General features: G+C 29.3%; 1 protein-coding gene across 1 annotated transcript; it reads left to right on the top strand.

Moving 5' to 3' along the window:
* The first annotated feature begins 15,471 nt into the window (after positions 1 to 15,471).
* LOC103496612 (adenine/guanine permease AZG1) lies at positions 15,472 to 17,681 on the top strand. Its single transcript, XM_008458548.3, has one exon. The coding sequence runs from the start codon at positions 15,753 to 15,755 to the stop codon at positions 17,493 to 17,495; it is 1,743 nt and encodes a 580-aa protein (XP_008456770.2). The 5' UTR covers positions 15,472 to 15,752; the 3' UTR covers positions 17,496 to 17,681.
* Positions 17,682 to 18,201: the final 520 nt, after the last annotated feature.

Below are 18,201 nucleotides of genomic sequence, written 5' to 3'. Positions count from 1 at the left end.
TGGGTAAGAATATTAATTAGTATCTTAAAATGTTTTTAGGACATTTTGCCATGGATGGATGATTCAAATTATGACCTCTCAAATATTTAGTTGAAGTAAAAAGAGGATAAAAAAACATAATAAATGCAATACGTGTATATGTGGTGGATTAGCAGCTTGAATTGATCTTCAAATTAATGTCCTTTTTTATGCAATAATTCTCATATAATAATAGAAAAATACTTAGGTGTCCATTGATGCGTCTATACTTATGCAACTCATTGGTGGAGATTTAGATTTATGAAATTACTCTATTATATAACTAATATCCAATTTTAGTAATATTCTTTAACCAGATTTTAGAAACATTCTTCACACATTCTTTTTTTTACCTGCGCTTGCAAAAACAATAAAAAAAATATATATATATATAATAATACACTTTATCTCACTATATTTTCTAAATTGTAAAAGTAACAAGCTTAAAAGTAGATAACCCTTTGATAGTCTTTCGACATATCACTAATTACTTGTCATTTTGTCATATTCACAATATGTAAAAATATGTGTTATGAACTATTTTTTTCTAAATTTCTTTTATCGTCTAATGCAATTTTCCTTTTTTTTTATCTTTTTTTTCTATATTATCTCATCTTTTATTTTCATAATATTTTTAAATTCAAAATAAAAATAAAATTTTGGATTATACAAAGATTTTATATTGTTTTGAAATATCATCGATTACATTATCTCATATCAATATACTTATGAAATATTTAACTTTTTTATATTAATATTACTTTTCCAATTTTGACTTCGTTCTTTTAATAAGATTTGGTTGAAAATGATTTGATGTAAGATATTACAAATTAGCCTTTCTTTCCCTCTAGGAGATTTCGTCGTTTTTTTTCTTCTATATTTGTAATAGAAAATCGATTATTTCTTTGAGTATTCAAGTATACATTGACATATACGGTAAAATATAAATATGCATTGTCTATATTTTTGGTAAGACGATATGTTGTACAAATTGTACGTATTTAACAAATATACTCTAATTTTTTTTTCTAAAAATTTCAAATATATATGGTTGTATATATCAAATGTAGCTTATTTTCTTTTTGAAAGCATTTTGTTGATTATTGCTTTCATTTATAAGAGCAAACACCATCTTGAATTTTTGGAGAAACTTTACTTGTTTGGGTGGATTTTGAAAAGAAAATGAACTCTTTTAGAATAAAATTCACATAACCTCAATAAAAGTTTTCTTACAAGAAGGGGGAATGGTAAGGTAGGAGTAAAAAGGTTATTATCTCAATGTTTAGTTTCGTGAGAGAAGTTTTCGATCCCTTCAAAAATAATTAAAATCAATTTCTTGTTTTCTCTTTTTGTAATTTTGTAAATTGTATTTGGTTGTGTATTTGAATATTAAGGAAAAGATTAATGTTTTTGGTTAAATCTATTTCTTAAGACTACAAAGGTAGCATTTTATTCAAAAAAAAAAAAAAAATTTGAAAATAAAATTTAAAAACCATGTGGAAATGGCAATTTAATATTATTTTTTTCGTAAAATGTTTTTAAGCTAATTAAACATGTTCTCGTTGTGTTTTTATTTTTGAAAACATAAAAACAAAAGCAAAAAACCAATGATGAACTTTAAATGGTACCTTTAGAACTCTTTAAATGTATATACTACTATATACATGTTATCTTAATTAGAATATTTGTATATAACTTTTTAGTACAATAATGTAGGGAATTCAACCTCTTCTGAATTTTTTATAATTCTTACCCATATTTTATACTTCTTTATTTTAGTTCTAATTAAGTATTTTAAGATAATCGTAGACTTTTTAATTCAATTTTAATAGTGACAACTAAAATTATCCACACACATTTTATATAGTAATTAGAAGTTATATAAGTAAACAAATGACTAGAAGTTAGCCTAACCAAATAGAAACTAATACGAAAGTGTGTATTGCTTAGAAAACATCATGCATTTTCTTTTACATTTTCTTTTAATAAAAGAGAGATATTTTTGTTACTTTCATATTATTAATTAGGATACGTTTTTTTATTTATCATTCTTAATACAAACTTTTTTTAGAAGTTTTAACTTAAAGCTTTATAAGTAGTGGAGAATTGTATATTAGTTAGAACCTTTTATTTGATTTTGATCTTTAGGGAACTTTTTAATTATATAATTACCCTTTTCTTGCTTGTATATTATTAATTGTCTCATTTATACAGGTGTTACCATCTCTCACAAATGGGTATTAGGTTTTGCTCTATAAAATATATACACACTCATATATTTGTTATAATATTGATATTAGTTTAATTTATTAAAATAAAAATAGGCATTTGATTATGTGTCAATTAAACATTTTGCAGCTGTTGTTAGTGGGTAATAAAAGGATCCCAAAGAAGAAAAGAAAGTATGAATCTATTTGGATGCTCCAATCCCAATTAACAACAATTGGAAGAATATCTTGGAACCCTAAATTTGTACTTTCATCTTTTTAATTAAATTATCTTTCACTGAATTAAACCCCAAAAAAAATTTATTAGCTTTCATAAACAGATTGGGCAGTAGGGTTTCAATTTGGGTCCCCAAAAGCTAATTGGGATTAATTAGACTATCATTTCCCTATAATTTTTTGTTTAATCATTCTTTTTTTTTTTTTTAACCTAACTTTTAATTTAATGCTTTTGCTTTTGGTTCAAAAGCATGCAAAGGGGGGATTCATAGAAAATAAAATATATGTGGTTTTTTCTTTGTACATAGAAAAATGCAAGAGAAAGCCTTTTAGAAAGAAACCTACCTATAATTAATTAGTATATATCCCAACCAAAAGTAATTTATAAACTAAAGCGTGACAATCCTCAAGGTAACATCAACCTAAAAGTTTAAAGAAAAAAAAGAAAAGATAAAGATGTTGTCACAATTAAATTAATTAAATTATTGGTAGTTGGGTTTTTGTTGCTGTCAACTTTAACTATATCTATAATCCAATGTGTGTGTGTGTGGTGATTATGATCACTAATGAGTTCATGTAACATTTTGATTGGAAAGTAAATTTGTAAGGGATTAGTTTTTGTATTTTGTATAGAGCAACAATTTTAAAAAGTTGTAAATATAGCCAAATCTAATTTTGATATACTTTATATTTGATTAATAGATTTCAATTAATGATATATTTCGTTGTTGATATGGACAACTATATAGTTAAATCTAAGTTTTGTTTTATACTTACTAAATTTTGGATTTATTATTATATTTATGGATGGAAATTGACAAATTATTACTTAAAGATAGAGGATTGAGGACTATATCAAAACATGAAACTACATGCAACCTTTGTTGATGAGTTTTATTTATTTATTGTTATGATGGGAGAGCATTATTTTAACATTTTTGTATTTGTCCTCAAAGATCGAAATTATAATTATGTTGCTTACGGTTTGATTTGTGATGCTCCAAGAACTGACGTCTTTAACCTTTGTTGTGACTTGCGATTTAGTATTCCTTTCATGCTTTTGATTTGATTATACATTACATTAAAAGAGAATTCATGTAATTAATTAAAAATAAAGGCACTATTTTGATTTTAAATTGTGTGATTATTTTAAATCTCATAGCGGACTAGATCCCCCCCCATGTGGCCCATTTTGGTGGTAACCTTTACACTTAATTAATTTGTAATATCAACATTAATAGGACATTAGTGGGAATCTATATATATATATATATCTATGGTTTTTATTTTTAAAAACCAAAGCTTACTTCATTCTGTTCTAATATGTAGCTTATAAGATAAAGAGACAGCTATACACACAAATGCTTGAAGCCACATCTTGTTCGTGGGACAAATGTTGAGCTTTTAAACAAATCTAAATTTGTTTTTATATCAAATTTAAGAATTGAATAAAAGTAGTTTACAAACTTAATTATTAAAACCCAAATTAAGTATAACATCATATAATTTATTTTCTATTTTCAATGTGTTTGATTCCTATCTTCATAGATAAATCAATAATCAAGTGGCAATGGATTTAAAATTTTAAGTTAAATGAATTAAAATAAATTTAACATTATATTATCGAATGATATGTATAAATAACATATTAAATTATCGATTAACTTAAAACTTAAAAGAATGGATAAGATTATATAAATATAGTGTTATATAACATTGGGTGTTGAATATTGAAAAGGGATGCAAAAAACTTATATTGTGCCACATATGATGGAAGGGATATATTCGATTGTGGGTGTCATAATCAAAAATATAATAGAGAGAGAAAAAAGAAATTGATGTCACTAAACCCAACATGTAATCTTAGCACACATTGTGCTGAGATGATGCTGTCCAGCTGAATAACAATTTCATCATTATATATAATTTTAAATGAAGGGACAGCTAAGTACCATCTTCTATATATAGTTTTTACTATTTCTTGTATAAATTCAAATTAATGAATAAATGCTAAAAAAAGAAACATCATATGTAATGAACAATCAATTCAATTTTATGACAAAGACATATGAATGTATAATTAAACTTTCAAAATTGGTGTGCTTTACGTTGAATGCAATGAATTTTGTATTTTGTGACCTTAATTAATAGCACTTAATGTTGTAATTTTGAAAATCGATCGAAATAATAGTATTTAATTAGTTAGCAACTCTAAGATACTCATCTAAAATTCAAAACAACCAAAAACAGAGTTAAATGTTAACTTTGAGAGAAAGGCATTTGTAAAATGGAAAATTAAAGGAAAAAAAAAAAAGAATTTTGTTTATTTCTTCATTTTAAATATTGACTAAATAAACATTTTTAATGAAAGTAGAATTGAGTACTAATCTCTGAACATAATATTCTCCTCCCCTTTTAAAGAGAGAAGAAAATTTTCTCTTTTTCCAAAAAATTATAATCAAAATATTTAATCATAATTTCAATACACTATTGTATTTATAAAAATTGAAATTTAATTTGTTATAATTTATAGATATTTTTTATAATGCTACTGCAACTGGAAGAAATCTTAAAGAAAATAAGATAACTTATGAAACTCTCTAACCATGTTGGACAGGGCCGTATTCAGATATTTTATATAGGGGTACTATATAATAAATACACTAGAAAATGTAAAAAAAAAAAAAAGAAATATTAATAGCTTTAAAGATTAATTAATTTAATACGTATTACAATTGTCCTCTACGAATTTTCATGTTTTGAAATTGATCCATGATAAGTTTATTATCTAACTTATCCAATAAATCTTTCTCAATATAAGTTATAAGACAATCATTCATCCATTGATCTTTCATTCGATTGCGCAGTCGAGTCTTCACAATATTCATAGCAGAAAATATTCTCTCTACAGTAGCTGTTGCAACTGGTAAAATCAACGCTAATGTGAGCAACTGATAAACTAATGGGTAGACCTTATCTCCTTTCATAACGACCATTTTCACTACAAGCACTACAAGAAATCTGGCCTTTAATGTCGGTTTAAAACTGACATTAAAGGCCTTTAATGTCACTTGGCGACCGACATCTTTGCAAGCGTTATTAAAGGTCTTTAATGTCGGTTGGGCTTTAATGTCGATTCATAACCGACATTAAAGCTGTCTTTAATGTCGGTTGATAACCGAAATTAAAGCTGTCTTTAATGTCGCTTATGATACATCTTTAATGTCGTTTTTCCACCGACATTAAAGAGGTCTTTAATTTTTTGAACCGACATTATAGACACATTTAATGTCGTTTTTATACCCACGTTAAAGATACATTTCATGTCGTATTTATAATAGTTTTTATGACAGCAAAACCGATATTATTTGAGTCGAATTACGTCCGGAAATGTTCGTCATCGTATATTGTAAAAAATAAAAAAATGACTTGCACACTGGCTATAATGCCTACTACTCAATGCCTTATAACTAGTTCACCTGCAATGCACACAATAATACCTAAAATTCCAGCATACACTTCCATATAGAACTACAACAAATACACATCATCCAACACTTACATATAATCACATATCAATAAACACAACTATATTCAACACTATAAGTCCAACTACTCCAAATCCTCCAATATATCCACTTATATATATAATCACACATATCAAACAACACATCTTGCCATCCATGGCAAACCAATAATAAACACTTACAATGCATAAGATCCAACACTAAAATACGAGCACACTTTTCCACACTTCCATATAGTACTACAGCAAATACGATCATCCAACACCTAAAATATCAGCACACCTTTCCACCCTTCTACATAGTATTACAACAAATAAAATCATCCAACTCCTAATCACATATTTAAATAAACAACCAACAACTGTAAGTGAAAACTCAAAAATATAAAGATAATATATAAGATCGTGATTTATAAACACAATAGAAAGTTCCTTCACTAACTAAAGTATAGGTACAAACTATCTAACAAACAACAATTAGTACGGGACCACCTACCCTTCAAAAAATATAGGAATGCCCGTCCCTACAAAAACTTAACTCAACCAACTACTAACCTAACTACAAAAATCAACTACTAACCTAACTACAAAAAGCAACTACTTACACAAATCTGCTAACAAAAGCTGCCCATTCAGTTCGAATCTCATCGATCTCCTCTTGCCTATATGCATTTTTGGTATTGAACTACACACAAAGAGAAAGATATGGAAAGTATGAGTTTAGATCATAAATTGTAATATGTAAAAAGTTAAAGTAGAAACTTACAAGGTTAGTAATAGAAGTACTAGAATTATGCACTATCTCATGTATGTACTTTTGCACGTAGTACCCGCACCCTACAGAATCCAATTGACGAGGGCACTGCATGTATATAAATTGAATACAAATTAATCTTATGTTTCATATAAAAAACTTTATAACAAACATGAACATTACACAAAACCAAAAGAAAAACTTACATTTCACTTTATTTGTCTACCAACACGAAAACCACAAAGAAAACTCTGTAGAAATTAGAACAAAAAAAAAACATAACAAAAAGATCTGTAGAAATAAAAATAGAAAATAAAAAGGTTCTTCTAAAACTTATCAAACTAATTTATTTGTATATTGCATTGTAGGAATATGTATCAAGGGAATGAAGACATTCTGTTCCTTTTTAAAAAAACTTATACTAAGAATCACTAATTGGTAACAAGTTTAATTAGCATTCGTCCATGCTCTAAATCTTTGATTTTTGTTTGATTCTTTATCCTCAATTTATACTTAAAGAAAACCTAAACATCATTTTCAATATGATTTATAAAAAAGAAATCAATTTTAAATATTGAAAGCTAAATAACTTTTAAACTTTAATTAACAAAACAGAAACTAAATTTGAGTTAAAGTTATGAACAATATTATTATTAACAGACATGGAATCAAAATACGACCTTAAGACTCTTTAACGAATGAAATTGGAATAGAGAAAAGGGGTAATATGGTCTTTTTGCTAAAACTACTATTCTAAAACTCAAAAAGAAAGAAAAAAGAAAAAAATAAGAATTGATTCATCCCACGACGTCGTTTATGGTATTTTGGCTTTGACATGACTTTTCCTGTTTTCTAAACACTCCAATAACTTTTATTTTCTTTTAAGAAACTCAAATTAGTTATGGGATGGAATGGATGGATATCCAACCTTTCATTTTCTAAATAAGTAGTCATATCAAATCACTTTGTAATGGTTTTAAACTCTTCACAAATATCTCTCATGAGAAGGAAAGATAATAAAATCATTTGCACATCACAAATGCAATGGTAAACAAAAAAGAAGCATAAGATCTACCAAATAATCTTGTCAAGTAAAGAACAGGATACAATTAACAAAGAAATCGCTGGATAACTACATAAAATATAGGGACTTCCACAATTAGAAAAAGTAATTACCAAAGTTAATGGATATACATATTCCCGCAATAGATGACATTATAAAACCAACTACTTCATCGCAGAAGAAGTTGTATCTAACAGTGTAGAAGCAAAGCTCTTACACATGCAATATATAAAATGAAATGTATTCCTCAACTAATTTGATCCTAACTAAAAGTCCTCTCCTTGTAAGAGTGATATTAAAATCCTCACCATCCCATTGCAATGCAATATACAAATAAACAAAAATAAAAGAAGAATAAAAAAAAGAAAGAGTAAAGATATAACTATAAGTACAATAAAATGCTAACTAATAGATGACTATATCACGTGAAATCCCAAAAATTAGGATGGTCCCATTTTGAAAGAGAGAAAAATGGTGAATGAAATGAAATGGATTCAAAATGGACCCATTTCATTTCATTCCACAAAACAGTCAGAATGGATACCTCTCTCTCCATTTCAATTCCCACAACTATTCAACAAAATTCAAAAACACTCTCTACATACATAATAGACATTTCAATTCCCACATCTTGCAGGCAGAAATGGATAGGCAACATAACAGAGGCCTCTTAGAAAAGCCTTTTTTTTTTTATTTTGTAACGTTGAGTCAGTTGTTTTACAGATCAGAAACTGAGAAATTAAAGACAACCCAATAAGAAATAACTCATGTTAAATTTTGAACAAAACCCAAACTCAGTCCTCATCACAATGAAATAACCAAACCACTAAATGCAAGATAGCAATGCAAATCATGTCTACAAATACTCAAATACTGAAACAACAAGGGTTGAATTTTGAGATTGAATAAATCGTGACCACTTGAAAGAAGATGGAAATTACCGTCGCTGTGAAGCTTCCGCTGCCACCGTCGGAGTTAGATGTTAGCGTGGAAATTACCATTGCGGTGAAAATTTTGCTGCCACCGTCGGAGTTAGATGTTAACGTCGAGTAGGGACGCCGTCGCCGAATGCTTTTGTAGCTTGAATAGCACAGTGAGCCACCGTCGGAGTTAGATGTTAGCGTCGAATAGGGACGCCGTCGCCGAATGCTTTTGTAGCTTGAATAGCACAGTGAAGGCTATTCGGAGAAGAAATGGGCATCGGAGAAGAAATGGGCATCGGAGAAGAAATGGGCATTGAAGAAGAAAGGAGCATCGGAGAAGAAAGGGGCAATTTCCATTTCGAGAGGAAAAAAGGTTTCGATCGAGCGGAGGAGAAAGATTGAAAGAGTAAAGTAAGAGAGAGAATTTGTTGTTTTTTTACAAAATAAATAAAAATTTAAATGGATCTTTAATATCGGTTTTAAACCAACATTAAAGCTTGTTATTTTTTTACAAAATAAAATTATTAAAATTTAAATTTAAATGGACCTTTAATGTTGGTTCTCAAAATGGCGGACCTTTAATGTCGGTTTAAAACCGACATTAAAGCTTACTCTTTAATGTCGGTTTTCCACCGACATTAAACATCCGCCTTTTCAAAACCGACATTAATGCTTATTTTTCATTTTTCCCAACCGACATTAAAGCCTATATTTCTTCTAGTGAAGATCATCAATGCTTTTTAGTTCAACAAACTCTGAACGCATATCAATAATGTAATTTTGAAGTTGATCATCAAACATAGAGAGTTCAATAGCTGAAAAATGTCTTGGATAAAACTGAGCAAGTTGACTAAGTTTTTGTCTATCAAAAGCAGTAAATGAATTACTCGTATTCAAACAAGCCATACAAAGAATTGAAGTTGATGAGCAAAACAATGAATGTAAAAAGCACATTCATTTTCTTTCAAAATAAGTGCTTTCAAGCCATGAAACTCATCTTGCATATTACTTGCTTCATCATATCCTTGTCCTCGTAAATTAGCAATACTTAACCCATGTTAAGAAAAAAAATCATCAATAGCTTCCTTAAGTGATAGGGCACTTGTATTATTGACATGGATGATTCCAACAAATCGTTCAATCACATGACCTTTATCCACATATCGTAATACAACTGACATCTACTCCTTTGAAGATATATCTTTTGATTCGTCTATCAAGATAGAAAATTGTTTTTCACTCACGTCTCTTATAACTATATTAACAATTTCTATTGCAATGCAATTTACTATATCTTTTTTAATTTCAGGTGCAATCAATTTCGAATTATTTGAAGCATTTTTCAAAGTCGTGGCTTCAATATCTTGTTATGGTTGCACAACCATCGCAATAGTTCAAGAAAGTTATATTGATTCTTTGAATCATCAGTCTCATCATGTCCACTAAATGCAAGACCTTGCCGTAATAAAAATCGAGTACAATCAATTGATGCGCCTAATTGAGTTCGATACTCAGCTCGTACTTGGTCAGACATCCTATTTAAAAAAATCTCAATGTTTTGCTTTTGTTTTAAAAGGGCCTCACATTTTCCCCAAACTTGATTGTGTGCATTATTAGGACCACCAATATGAGTTTCCAATCTCTCTTTCTTCTTCCAATTGGAAAATCCTTCACTAACAAAGCATTCCCCTCCTGATTCTTCACTTACTTCTGGTTTGAAAAAGTAGCAACATAAACAAAATGCAGCATCCTTAGAAATACTATATTCTAACCAATTGGGATATTCTTTAAACCAAGCTGGATTAAATCGTCTTGACTTTGCCCCAAACTTTTTGAATGGAAAAGTATGATTTCAAGGTTGACAAGGACCTTTTTGTAGTATGCTCTACGAACTTGATCTTGAATATTATAATTATATTCATAAATTCTAGTTCTTAGACCAGGATCTGCAAGTAGTACTCCTAAATTGATTTCTTTATAAGATCTATCAAAATCAGGAATATGTATCTTTTTTTAGGATGATTACTCTATAGTTTCTACGGTTGTTTTTCTTTTAAAATATCTCTCCATGTTGATATGTTAACTCTACAAAATTAATATTAAACAATATAAGTATTATGATTTATCACATAGATTGAAAAACTATTAAAACTAAAAATAGTAAGAAGAACTTGAACTTACCGACGAATTGATATGGTACATATATTCTAACGATGAAAGGAAAAAAATTATATTATAGCCTTTAATTCTGAAATTAAATAAAATAAAGAGGTTTTTTCAAAAATATAAAAAAACGACAAAATATTTACACTCTATAGAACAATTCCAAAAATGAAAAAAACCTAGAGGTCCACTGTGTAAAATACCAAAAATGCCCCGTCAACCACGCTGTCAATAACGCGCGCGTAATATATTTGCAATTTATACGCAACCGTTTAGATATGATTCAATATATACACGATCATTTAGATGTGGTTCAATATATACGCGATCGTTTAGATATGACTACAAGGCGATCGTTTAGATATGATTTAATATATACACGATTATAATTTATATGCGATCGTTTAGATATGGCTACAATTTATCTTTTCAATTCCATCGTTTAATTTTGTTACACAGATTGTTTAGATTTGGAGACCCAAATCTAAATGATTTTTTAAAAAAAATTTGGTACACAATTTTTTTAATTCTTTTAGTATACAATCGTTTAGATTTATTTACACGATCGTTTACTTTTTTTACACTATTGTTTACATTTGTCTACTCTAATCCCAAATGATTTTTTTTCAAGATTTTTTATACACGATTTTTTTTTATTTTTTTTACTCCATCGTTTACTTTTTTAAACGATCATTTACATTTGGCTACTCCAATTTAAATTTTTTTTTCAAGATTTTTTATACACAATCTTTTATTTTTTTTACATGATCGTTTACACTTTGCTACTCCAATCTAAATGATTTTTTTCAAAATTATTTATACACGATCTTTTAAATTTTGCTATTTTGTTGTACATAATCTTATACACAGTCGTTTAGATTTAGTTACCAAATGTAAACGCCTAAAAAAAAAGACGATGGAAAGAAATTGCAGCAAAGTAGAAAGACGGTGGAAAGAAATCGAAGCGAAAAAAAAACAAGAAGGAAAAGAAGAAAAACGATGAAAAGATTAAACGGCATAAATAAAGAATTGAAAAAATAAGAAAAATGATGGAAAGAAATCGCAGAAAATAAAAAAAGAAAAGAAGAAAGATGAAATCACAGGGGAAGATAGGAAAGACGAAATAACAGGAGGAAGACGAATCGCGAGGAAGAATAGAAAGATGGAAGGGCAAACCTGAAATATTTAAAAAATAGCTAACCTTATGGGCTTTGTTACACGACCCGTAAATAGTTTACAGTTTTGTTACATTTATTTAAGTTTTCCTAAAATAAATATATACATAAGTAATGTAAATGTGAATTTAAAAATTACATTAAAAAAAAGAAAAAATAAAGAATAATACATTTTCATGGAATATTGTTGAAATAGTGAAAGTTTAGGTCACCGATTTTGTTTTCTAAATATTTGTCACATAACAAATGACGGCGGCTAGAAAATAAGCTATGGTTTTATCTTAGTTAGGTTTTTTTCATCTTATTAATATTGACATTTAGAGAAATAAAATTATTGAGAATTGAAAAGATATTTGATATTTAGAGAAGAAAATTAATGATGTTTGGAATAAAAATGATTGTATAATTTGTAGGATTTGAACCTCTAACTTAGATGTTACAAAATAGAGATACAACCACTATACCATAATAAAAATTTTATAAAATTTAGGCATTATTTTATATATATAATAGTCTAATAATTCAAAATTAATATTAAAATACAAAAATCAATAATGTGATGGAGGTACATGCCCCGCTGGTCCCTTAATAAATCCGTCCATGATATTGGATGGAAAATGAGTATAGATTCACTATAATATATATATTTAATGTTATAAATAATGTGTATATATCCTTTATGTTACAAATAGAAACTAATAGTGAATAGAATTTTCATAATAAGTATGATTAAACACAAATACAGCAGAATTGTAGATGTATTTCATTAATTATAGTAACCATAATGAGTAAATTGATAGATGTTCACATGCTCTTAATTAATGGCAATTTTAAAAAGGGAATGATCAACAAAAAAAGAAAAATGGAGAAGTGTTTGATAGAGAGAATTGATAAGCACTGCCGTAAAGAGTGGTTTGAAATAGTTATCCTAACTACGATGTGTGGTTGCTTTCTAACTATTATCATAACAAGATAGTGTGTTTTTAGTGAGGATATGACTCAATTTAATCCCCCACCCCAAACAAGAAATCAATATTCTTACTATTCACTAACAGTACATGACGTACAAGAAATGACAACATAATATTATACATTCGTTTTAGAGCATAATTCAAAGCTTAAATCATATAAACTTCAAGTAAACAATATTATATTATTTTATACTAAATAAATAAAAAAAAAAAAAAAAACTCGTTGTTAATATTAACATTTGATGTGATTATTTTAAATGATTAAGAAAAACATTTTAGTATAAAAAGAATCATGAAATCCATTTACATGTTTTCTTTTGAAAACTATCCATAAAAGAACTAGTTGGTTTGGAATATATCTTTGTCATCTCCTAATTATTTAGGGTCAAAACATACAGTGTGAAACAAACAAAAAAAAAAAAAAATGTTGTTTTCAAAGTAGCCAACCTTTAAAGAAAGGAACCGTTTTCGTTGAATATTATATTTATTGGAAAAATTTTGAAACTTTTATTTTAATTAATTTGTAGTCGTTATAAATAATATGTAAAACTATTACCATCACATATTTATAACTTATATATTTTCCTATATTTACGATTTCTTTAAAATGTTATTATACGTTTAGTGATTATATGAACTCCTAACTCGAAGTTGGTAGAGTAAGTTATTATAACTCATCCAAAATAGCGTTTACAACTATTTATAACCTACAATTAAGTATCATTATTTCAAAACTATCACTTTACTGCACAGTATCTTTTCATTTTTCTTTTGTTCAACTCTTTTTCTCTTTACTAAAATTTAGACTAAAATAATATACAACATATTATGGATGGATGGTATACATATTTTATTAAAAATGGGTGTTAGAGATTTATTTAATATGTGTGGTAATCATCTAAACATTTATTTAATAAAATGAAAATAGAAGAAGAAGAAAAAAAAAGTGAAAAATTATAGAAAATGAAGTCATAGAGGCGAAATTGGAGAGGGAAAAATAATAAGTGTTTGGTTTCTTCACTCAACCACCCACTCTCAATTCCCACAAAGAATAGTGAAAAGTGAAAGTGATTGAGGCCCAACCTCCTCAACTAATTTCCATATTATTATTTCAAACCATGCATTTCTTCTTTTTTTTTTTCAAAAATAAATGTAATTTCGTAGTTTTTTTTAAAATAACAAGTTATATTTATAAATATTTTAGTTCTCTTTTGTTTTATTTTTTTTATTTTATCATTCGATTTTCTTATTTTTTTAGTTTTTCTATTATATTAATAAATTAAATTAAATCGAAGATTGGTATTATTGACAAAATATTTACTACACAAATTGTGTATGTCAGAAAGGTAAATATTTTACAATTATTCTTAAAATGTCGATTAAATATCATGTTTGAATTTTATTTGTTTTTCCTTTTTTTTTTTTTTTTTTTTGGCATTGATATGTTAAATTTTCAATTTTAGGAATTAAGTAATGTGTAATGGCCGAAATTTTTAAATATTATTGTAATTTGAAATTTATTTGTTTTGATGTGTTAGTTTAAGAAAAATGAGATATGTGTGTTTTACTGACTTTAATTGGAAGTCACTGTTCTAACTTCTCCCTTAAACTACCCCTTTTATTTATTTGTTTGTTGGTTTTTGTTTTAACAAATAAAAGGTTGATCCACATTTGGTATTTAATAAAACAAATTTCCTTTCTTTTTTCCAAATAATAACATAACATTAGACTAATGTAACAATTTTTTTTCTTTTTTTAAAAAAGAAAAGGTAACGGAAGAGAGGTGGAGACATGGATGAAGAATGCATCCTCCACTCCTCTTGTAAAAGTCCAATTGAAGTAAGTTAAAATTTTGATTATATTGTTTAAAAAACGTAAAATTTTGTACTTTTTTTTTTTTTTTTTTGAGTAGTTTTAAACCTAAGTAAAGTGATTCTAAGATGGAGTTAAAGTAATTTTAATTTAAAAGAAAAAGAAAAATTGGTTAAAGTAAGTGTATTTTAATAGATTAGGAATAGCGATGAAGCATGTCATTTTCCATAACATAAATTGAATAAATGAAAAAGGGGGAAATAACAAATAATAAATATAGTGTGATTGGGAGATGTTGGACAAGAAAAACTAAGTAAGAAGAGTGAGAATGTGTGATATCCAAATTTCTTCAAAATAAAAATTGCAAATATTAAAAAAAGAATTTAAAACTCAACAAATCAAATGAAAGGTAGAAAAGGAAAAGTCATTCTCATCTTAACTAATATCCACTCTTCTCTTAGCTGGGAAGTGGGAACTATCTAATACTTTGTCATTTTCATTTTCTTTTTTCTTTTTTCTTTTTTCTTTTTTCTTTTTTCTTTTTTCTTTTTTTGAAAATAAAAAAACATACCATTTAAATTATTTTATTTCAATTAATCTTGTCTTAAGAAAAAAAATTAAACCCCAACTTCAAAATTTATATATTATATTATTAATTATACATAGAAGAATAATTAAGATAAATATTTTGTAAAAAAGAAAACAATAACAATAATGAGGCTTGACTGCATGAAACTAAACTTAGAGAGATCCGGTTCCAGAATCTAATCCTCTTCTTCTTCTTCTTCTTCTTCTTCTTCTTCTTCTTCTTCTTCATTCAAATTTATTTATATCTAAACTAATTATGTTTTCTTAGATACAAATTCCCTCTTCTCCAATTTCTCAATTTCCCTTTCCCTAATCATGGAGATCGAAACCACGTCCCAACCCGGTCGTCTGAACCGCCTGAACTCTGCCGTCGCTCAAACCTGGATCGGAAAGCGGTTCAAATTAACCGAAAGAAACTCCAACTTCACCACTGAGCTCCGCGCCGGCACCGCCACTTTTTTAACCATGGCCTATATCTTAGCCGTCAACGCCTCCATTCTCGCCGACTCCGGCGCCACCTGTTCCCAATCCGATTGTGTCCCACTCTGTTCCGACCCTTCAATTTCACTCTCCAACTGTACCGGATCGGATCTCCGCATCATCCAACCCGACGGATCCTGCATGTTCGACCCGGTCAATCCCGGCTACGTCGATTGCCTCGATCAAGTCCGTCGAGACTTGATTGTAGCCACGATTGCTTCGTCCTTAATCGGCTGCGTTATAATGGGTGTTTTCGCAAACCTTCCTCTGGCTTTAGCGCCGGGGATGGGAACTAACGCTTACTTCGCTTACACAGTCGTCGGATTCCATGGCTCCGGTAATATATCTTACCAGAGCGCCTTAACCGCCGTTTTCATGGAGGGGTTAATCTTTTTACTAATTTCCGCAATTGGGTTTCGTGCAAAATTAGCGAAATTAATCCCAAAGCCAGTCCGAATCAGTTCCTCTGCCGGAATTGGTCTGTTTTTAGCGTTCATCGGATTACAAAACAGTCAAGGAATTGGTCTAATCGCCTTCAACCCATCAACATTAGTAACACTTGGAGGGTGCCCAGAATCCTCCCGAGTGTCAGTAGCGCCGGTGGTGAGTTACCTGAACGGAACGATGAGTGTAATGGCCGGAGGAACAGCTTCAGACGGAATCCTCTGTTTGAATGGACGAATGGAAAGCCCAAGGATGTGGCTGGGAATAGTTGGATTCGTCATAATTGCTTATTGTTTGGTGAAAAACATAAAAGGGGCTATGATTTACGGGATTATATTCGTGACGGGGGTTTCATGGATCCCGAGAACAAGTGTTACGGCGTTTTCAGATACGGCGTCAGGGAAAGCAGCGTATAAGTACTTTAAGAAAGTTGTGGATATACACACAATTAAAAGCACAGCAGGAGCACTTAGCTTTAAAGATCTTGGGAAACCTTACTTTTGGGAAGCTATGATCACATTCTTGTACGTGGATATTTTGGATACTACGGGAACCCTTTATTCAATGGCAAGATTTGCTGGTTTTATTGATGAAAGTGGGAATTTCGAGGGTCAATATTTTGCTTTTATGTCAGATGCAACAGCCATTGTGGTGGGTTCTTTGCTAGGGACTTCGCCGGTGACGGCGTTTATTGAGTCGTCAACGGGGATAAGGGAAGGAGGGAGGACGGGATTGACGGCTTTGACGGTGGGGTTTTATTTCTTATTAGCATTTTTCTTTACGCCGTTGTTGGCGTCGATACCGGCGTGGGCGGTGGGGCCGCCGTTGATACTGGTGGGAGTATTGATGATGAAGGCGGTTGTAGAGGTTGAATGGAATGATATGAGGCAGGCGATACCAGCGTTCATAACGTTGATTTTAATGCCGTTGACATATTCAATAGCGTACGGTTTGATTGGAGGGATTGGGACGTACGTGGTGTTGCATGTATGGGATTGGAGCTTAGCTGGTTTCCATAAATGTGGACTTTTGAAGTCGAAGTCTAAGGACGATGAGGTCACCGGATCTAACGCCCAGCTTCCCCTCGTGCTTCAGCAGCATCCTCCCTCCAAATCCCTACACAACCAAGTTTAGTATTTCTCTCTTTCAATGTTTTTTTAGTTAGTTTTTACACTTTCTTTTCTTTCATTTCATCATTTTAAATAACTTTTCTTTTTTTAATACATTTTAATCGATTCATTTGTAATTCATGTAACTACATCTTACCTTACCTACCATCCCTAATTCCTTTGCAAAATTTATTTACATTTCTGTTTTTTTCGTTTTGAGTTTTAAGTCTTTCACTTTCAATTCTCGTAGGAATAATCAACTCTCTCGACTTTTAAATTTCAAAACTATAATCTACCAAATAGTACGGACAAAAATGAATATAATTTAAAAGTAGACTAAAATGAAACATAGTTAAAAATTTAAAAATATGTTTGTAATGGGGGAGAATAAAGAAAAAAGATGATACTTGTGATGTGGTTTGTGTGGAGTGAAGATTCTGGAAGGAACAAGCTGATGGAGGGATTGCCACCAAAGCCATGAGGGTGGATGCTTCCTTCTCTTCACTTTCATGTGACCCCAATGCTCACAAGCTACGCCATATTTCACGGTGGTACTTCTTCTTATTGTTGATTGTAGTTTTGACATGGACCTCATGTTATCTAATTTCAAGATTCTAGGTTGAAATCCCTTCAAATTTATATTATCTTTTTAATTAATATTAATTTTTTTATTAGGTTTTCCACGTATTTCAAGTTCATAAATGGAGAAGATGATATAATATTAAATTTTC

The sequence above is a fragment of the Cucumis melo genome, chromosome 3, assembly GCF_025177605.1.
Source record: "Cucumis melo cultivar AY chromosome 3, USDA_Cmelo_AY_1.0, whole genome shotgun sequence".
Lineage (NCBI taxonomy): Eukaryota > Viridiplantae > Streptophyta > Magnoliopsida > Cucurbitales > Cucurbitaceae > Cucumis > Cucumis melo.
This window is presented reverse-complemented; position numbering and strand designations above follow the sequence as displayed.

Coding starts and splice junctions, on each gene's coding strand:
- LOC103496612 (XM_008458548.3), top strand. CDS start 15,753: ATGGAGATCGAAACCACGTCCCAACCCGGTCGTCTGAACCGCCTGAAC.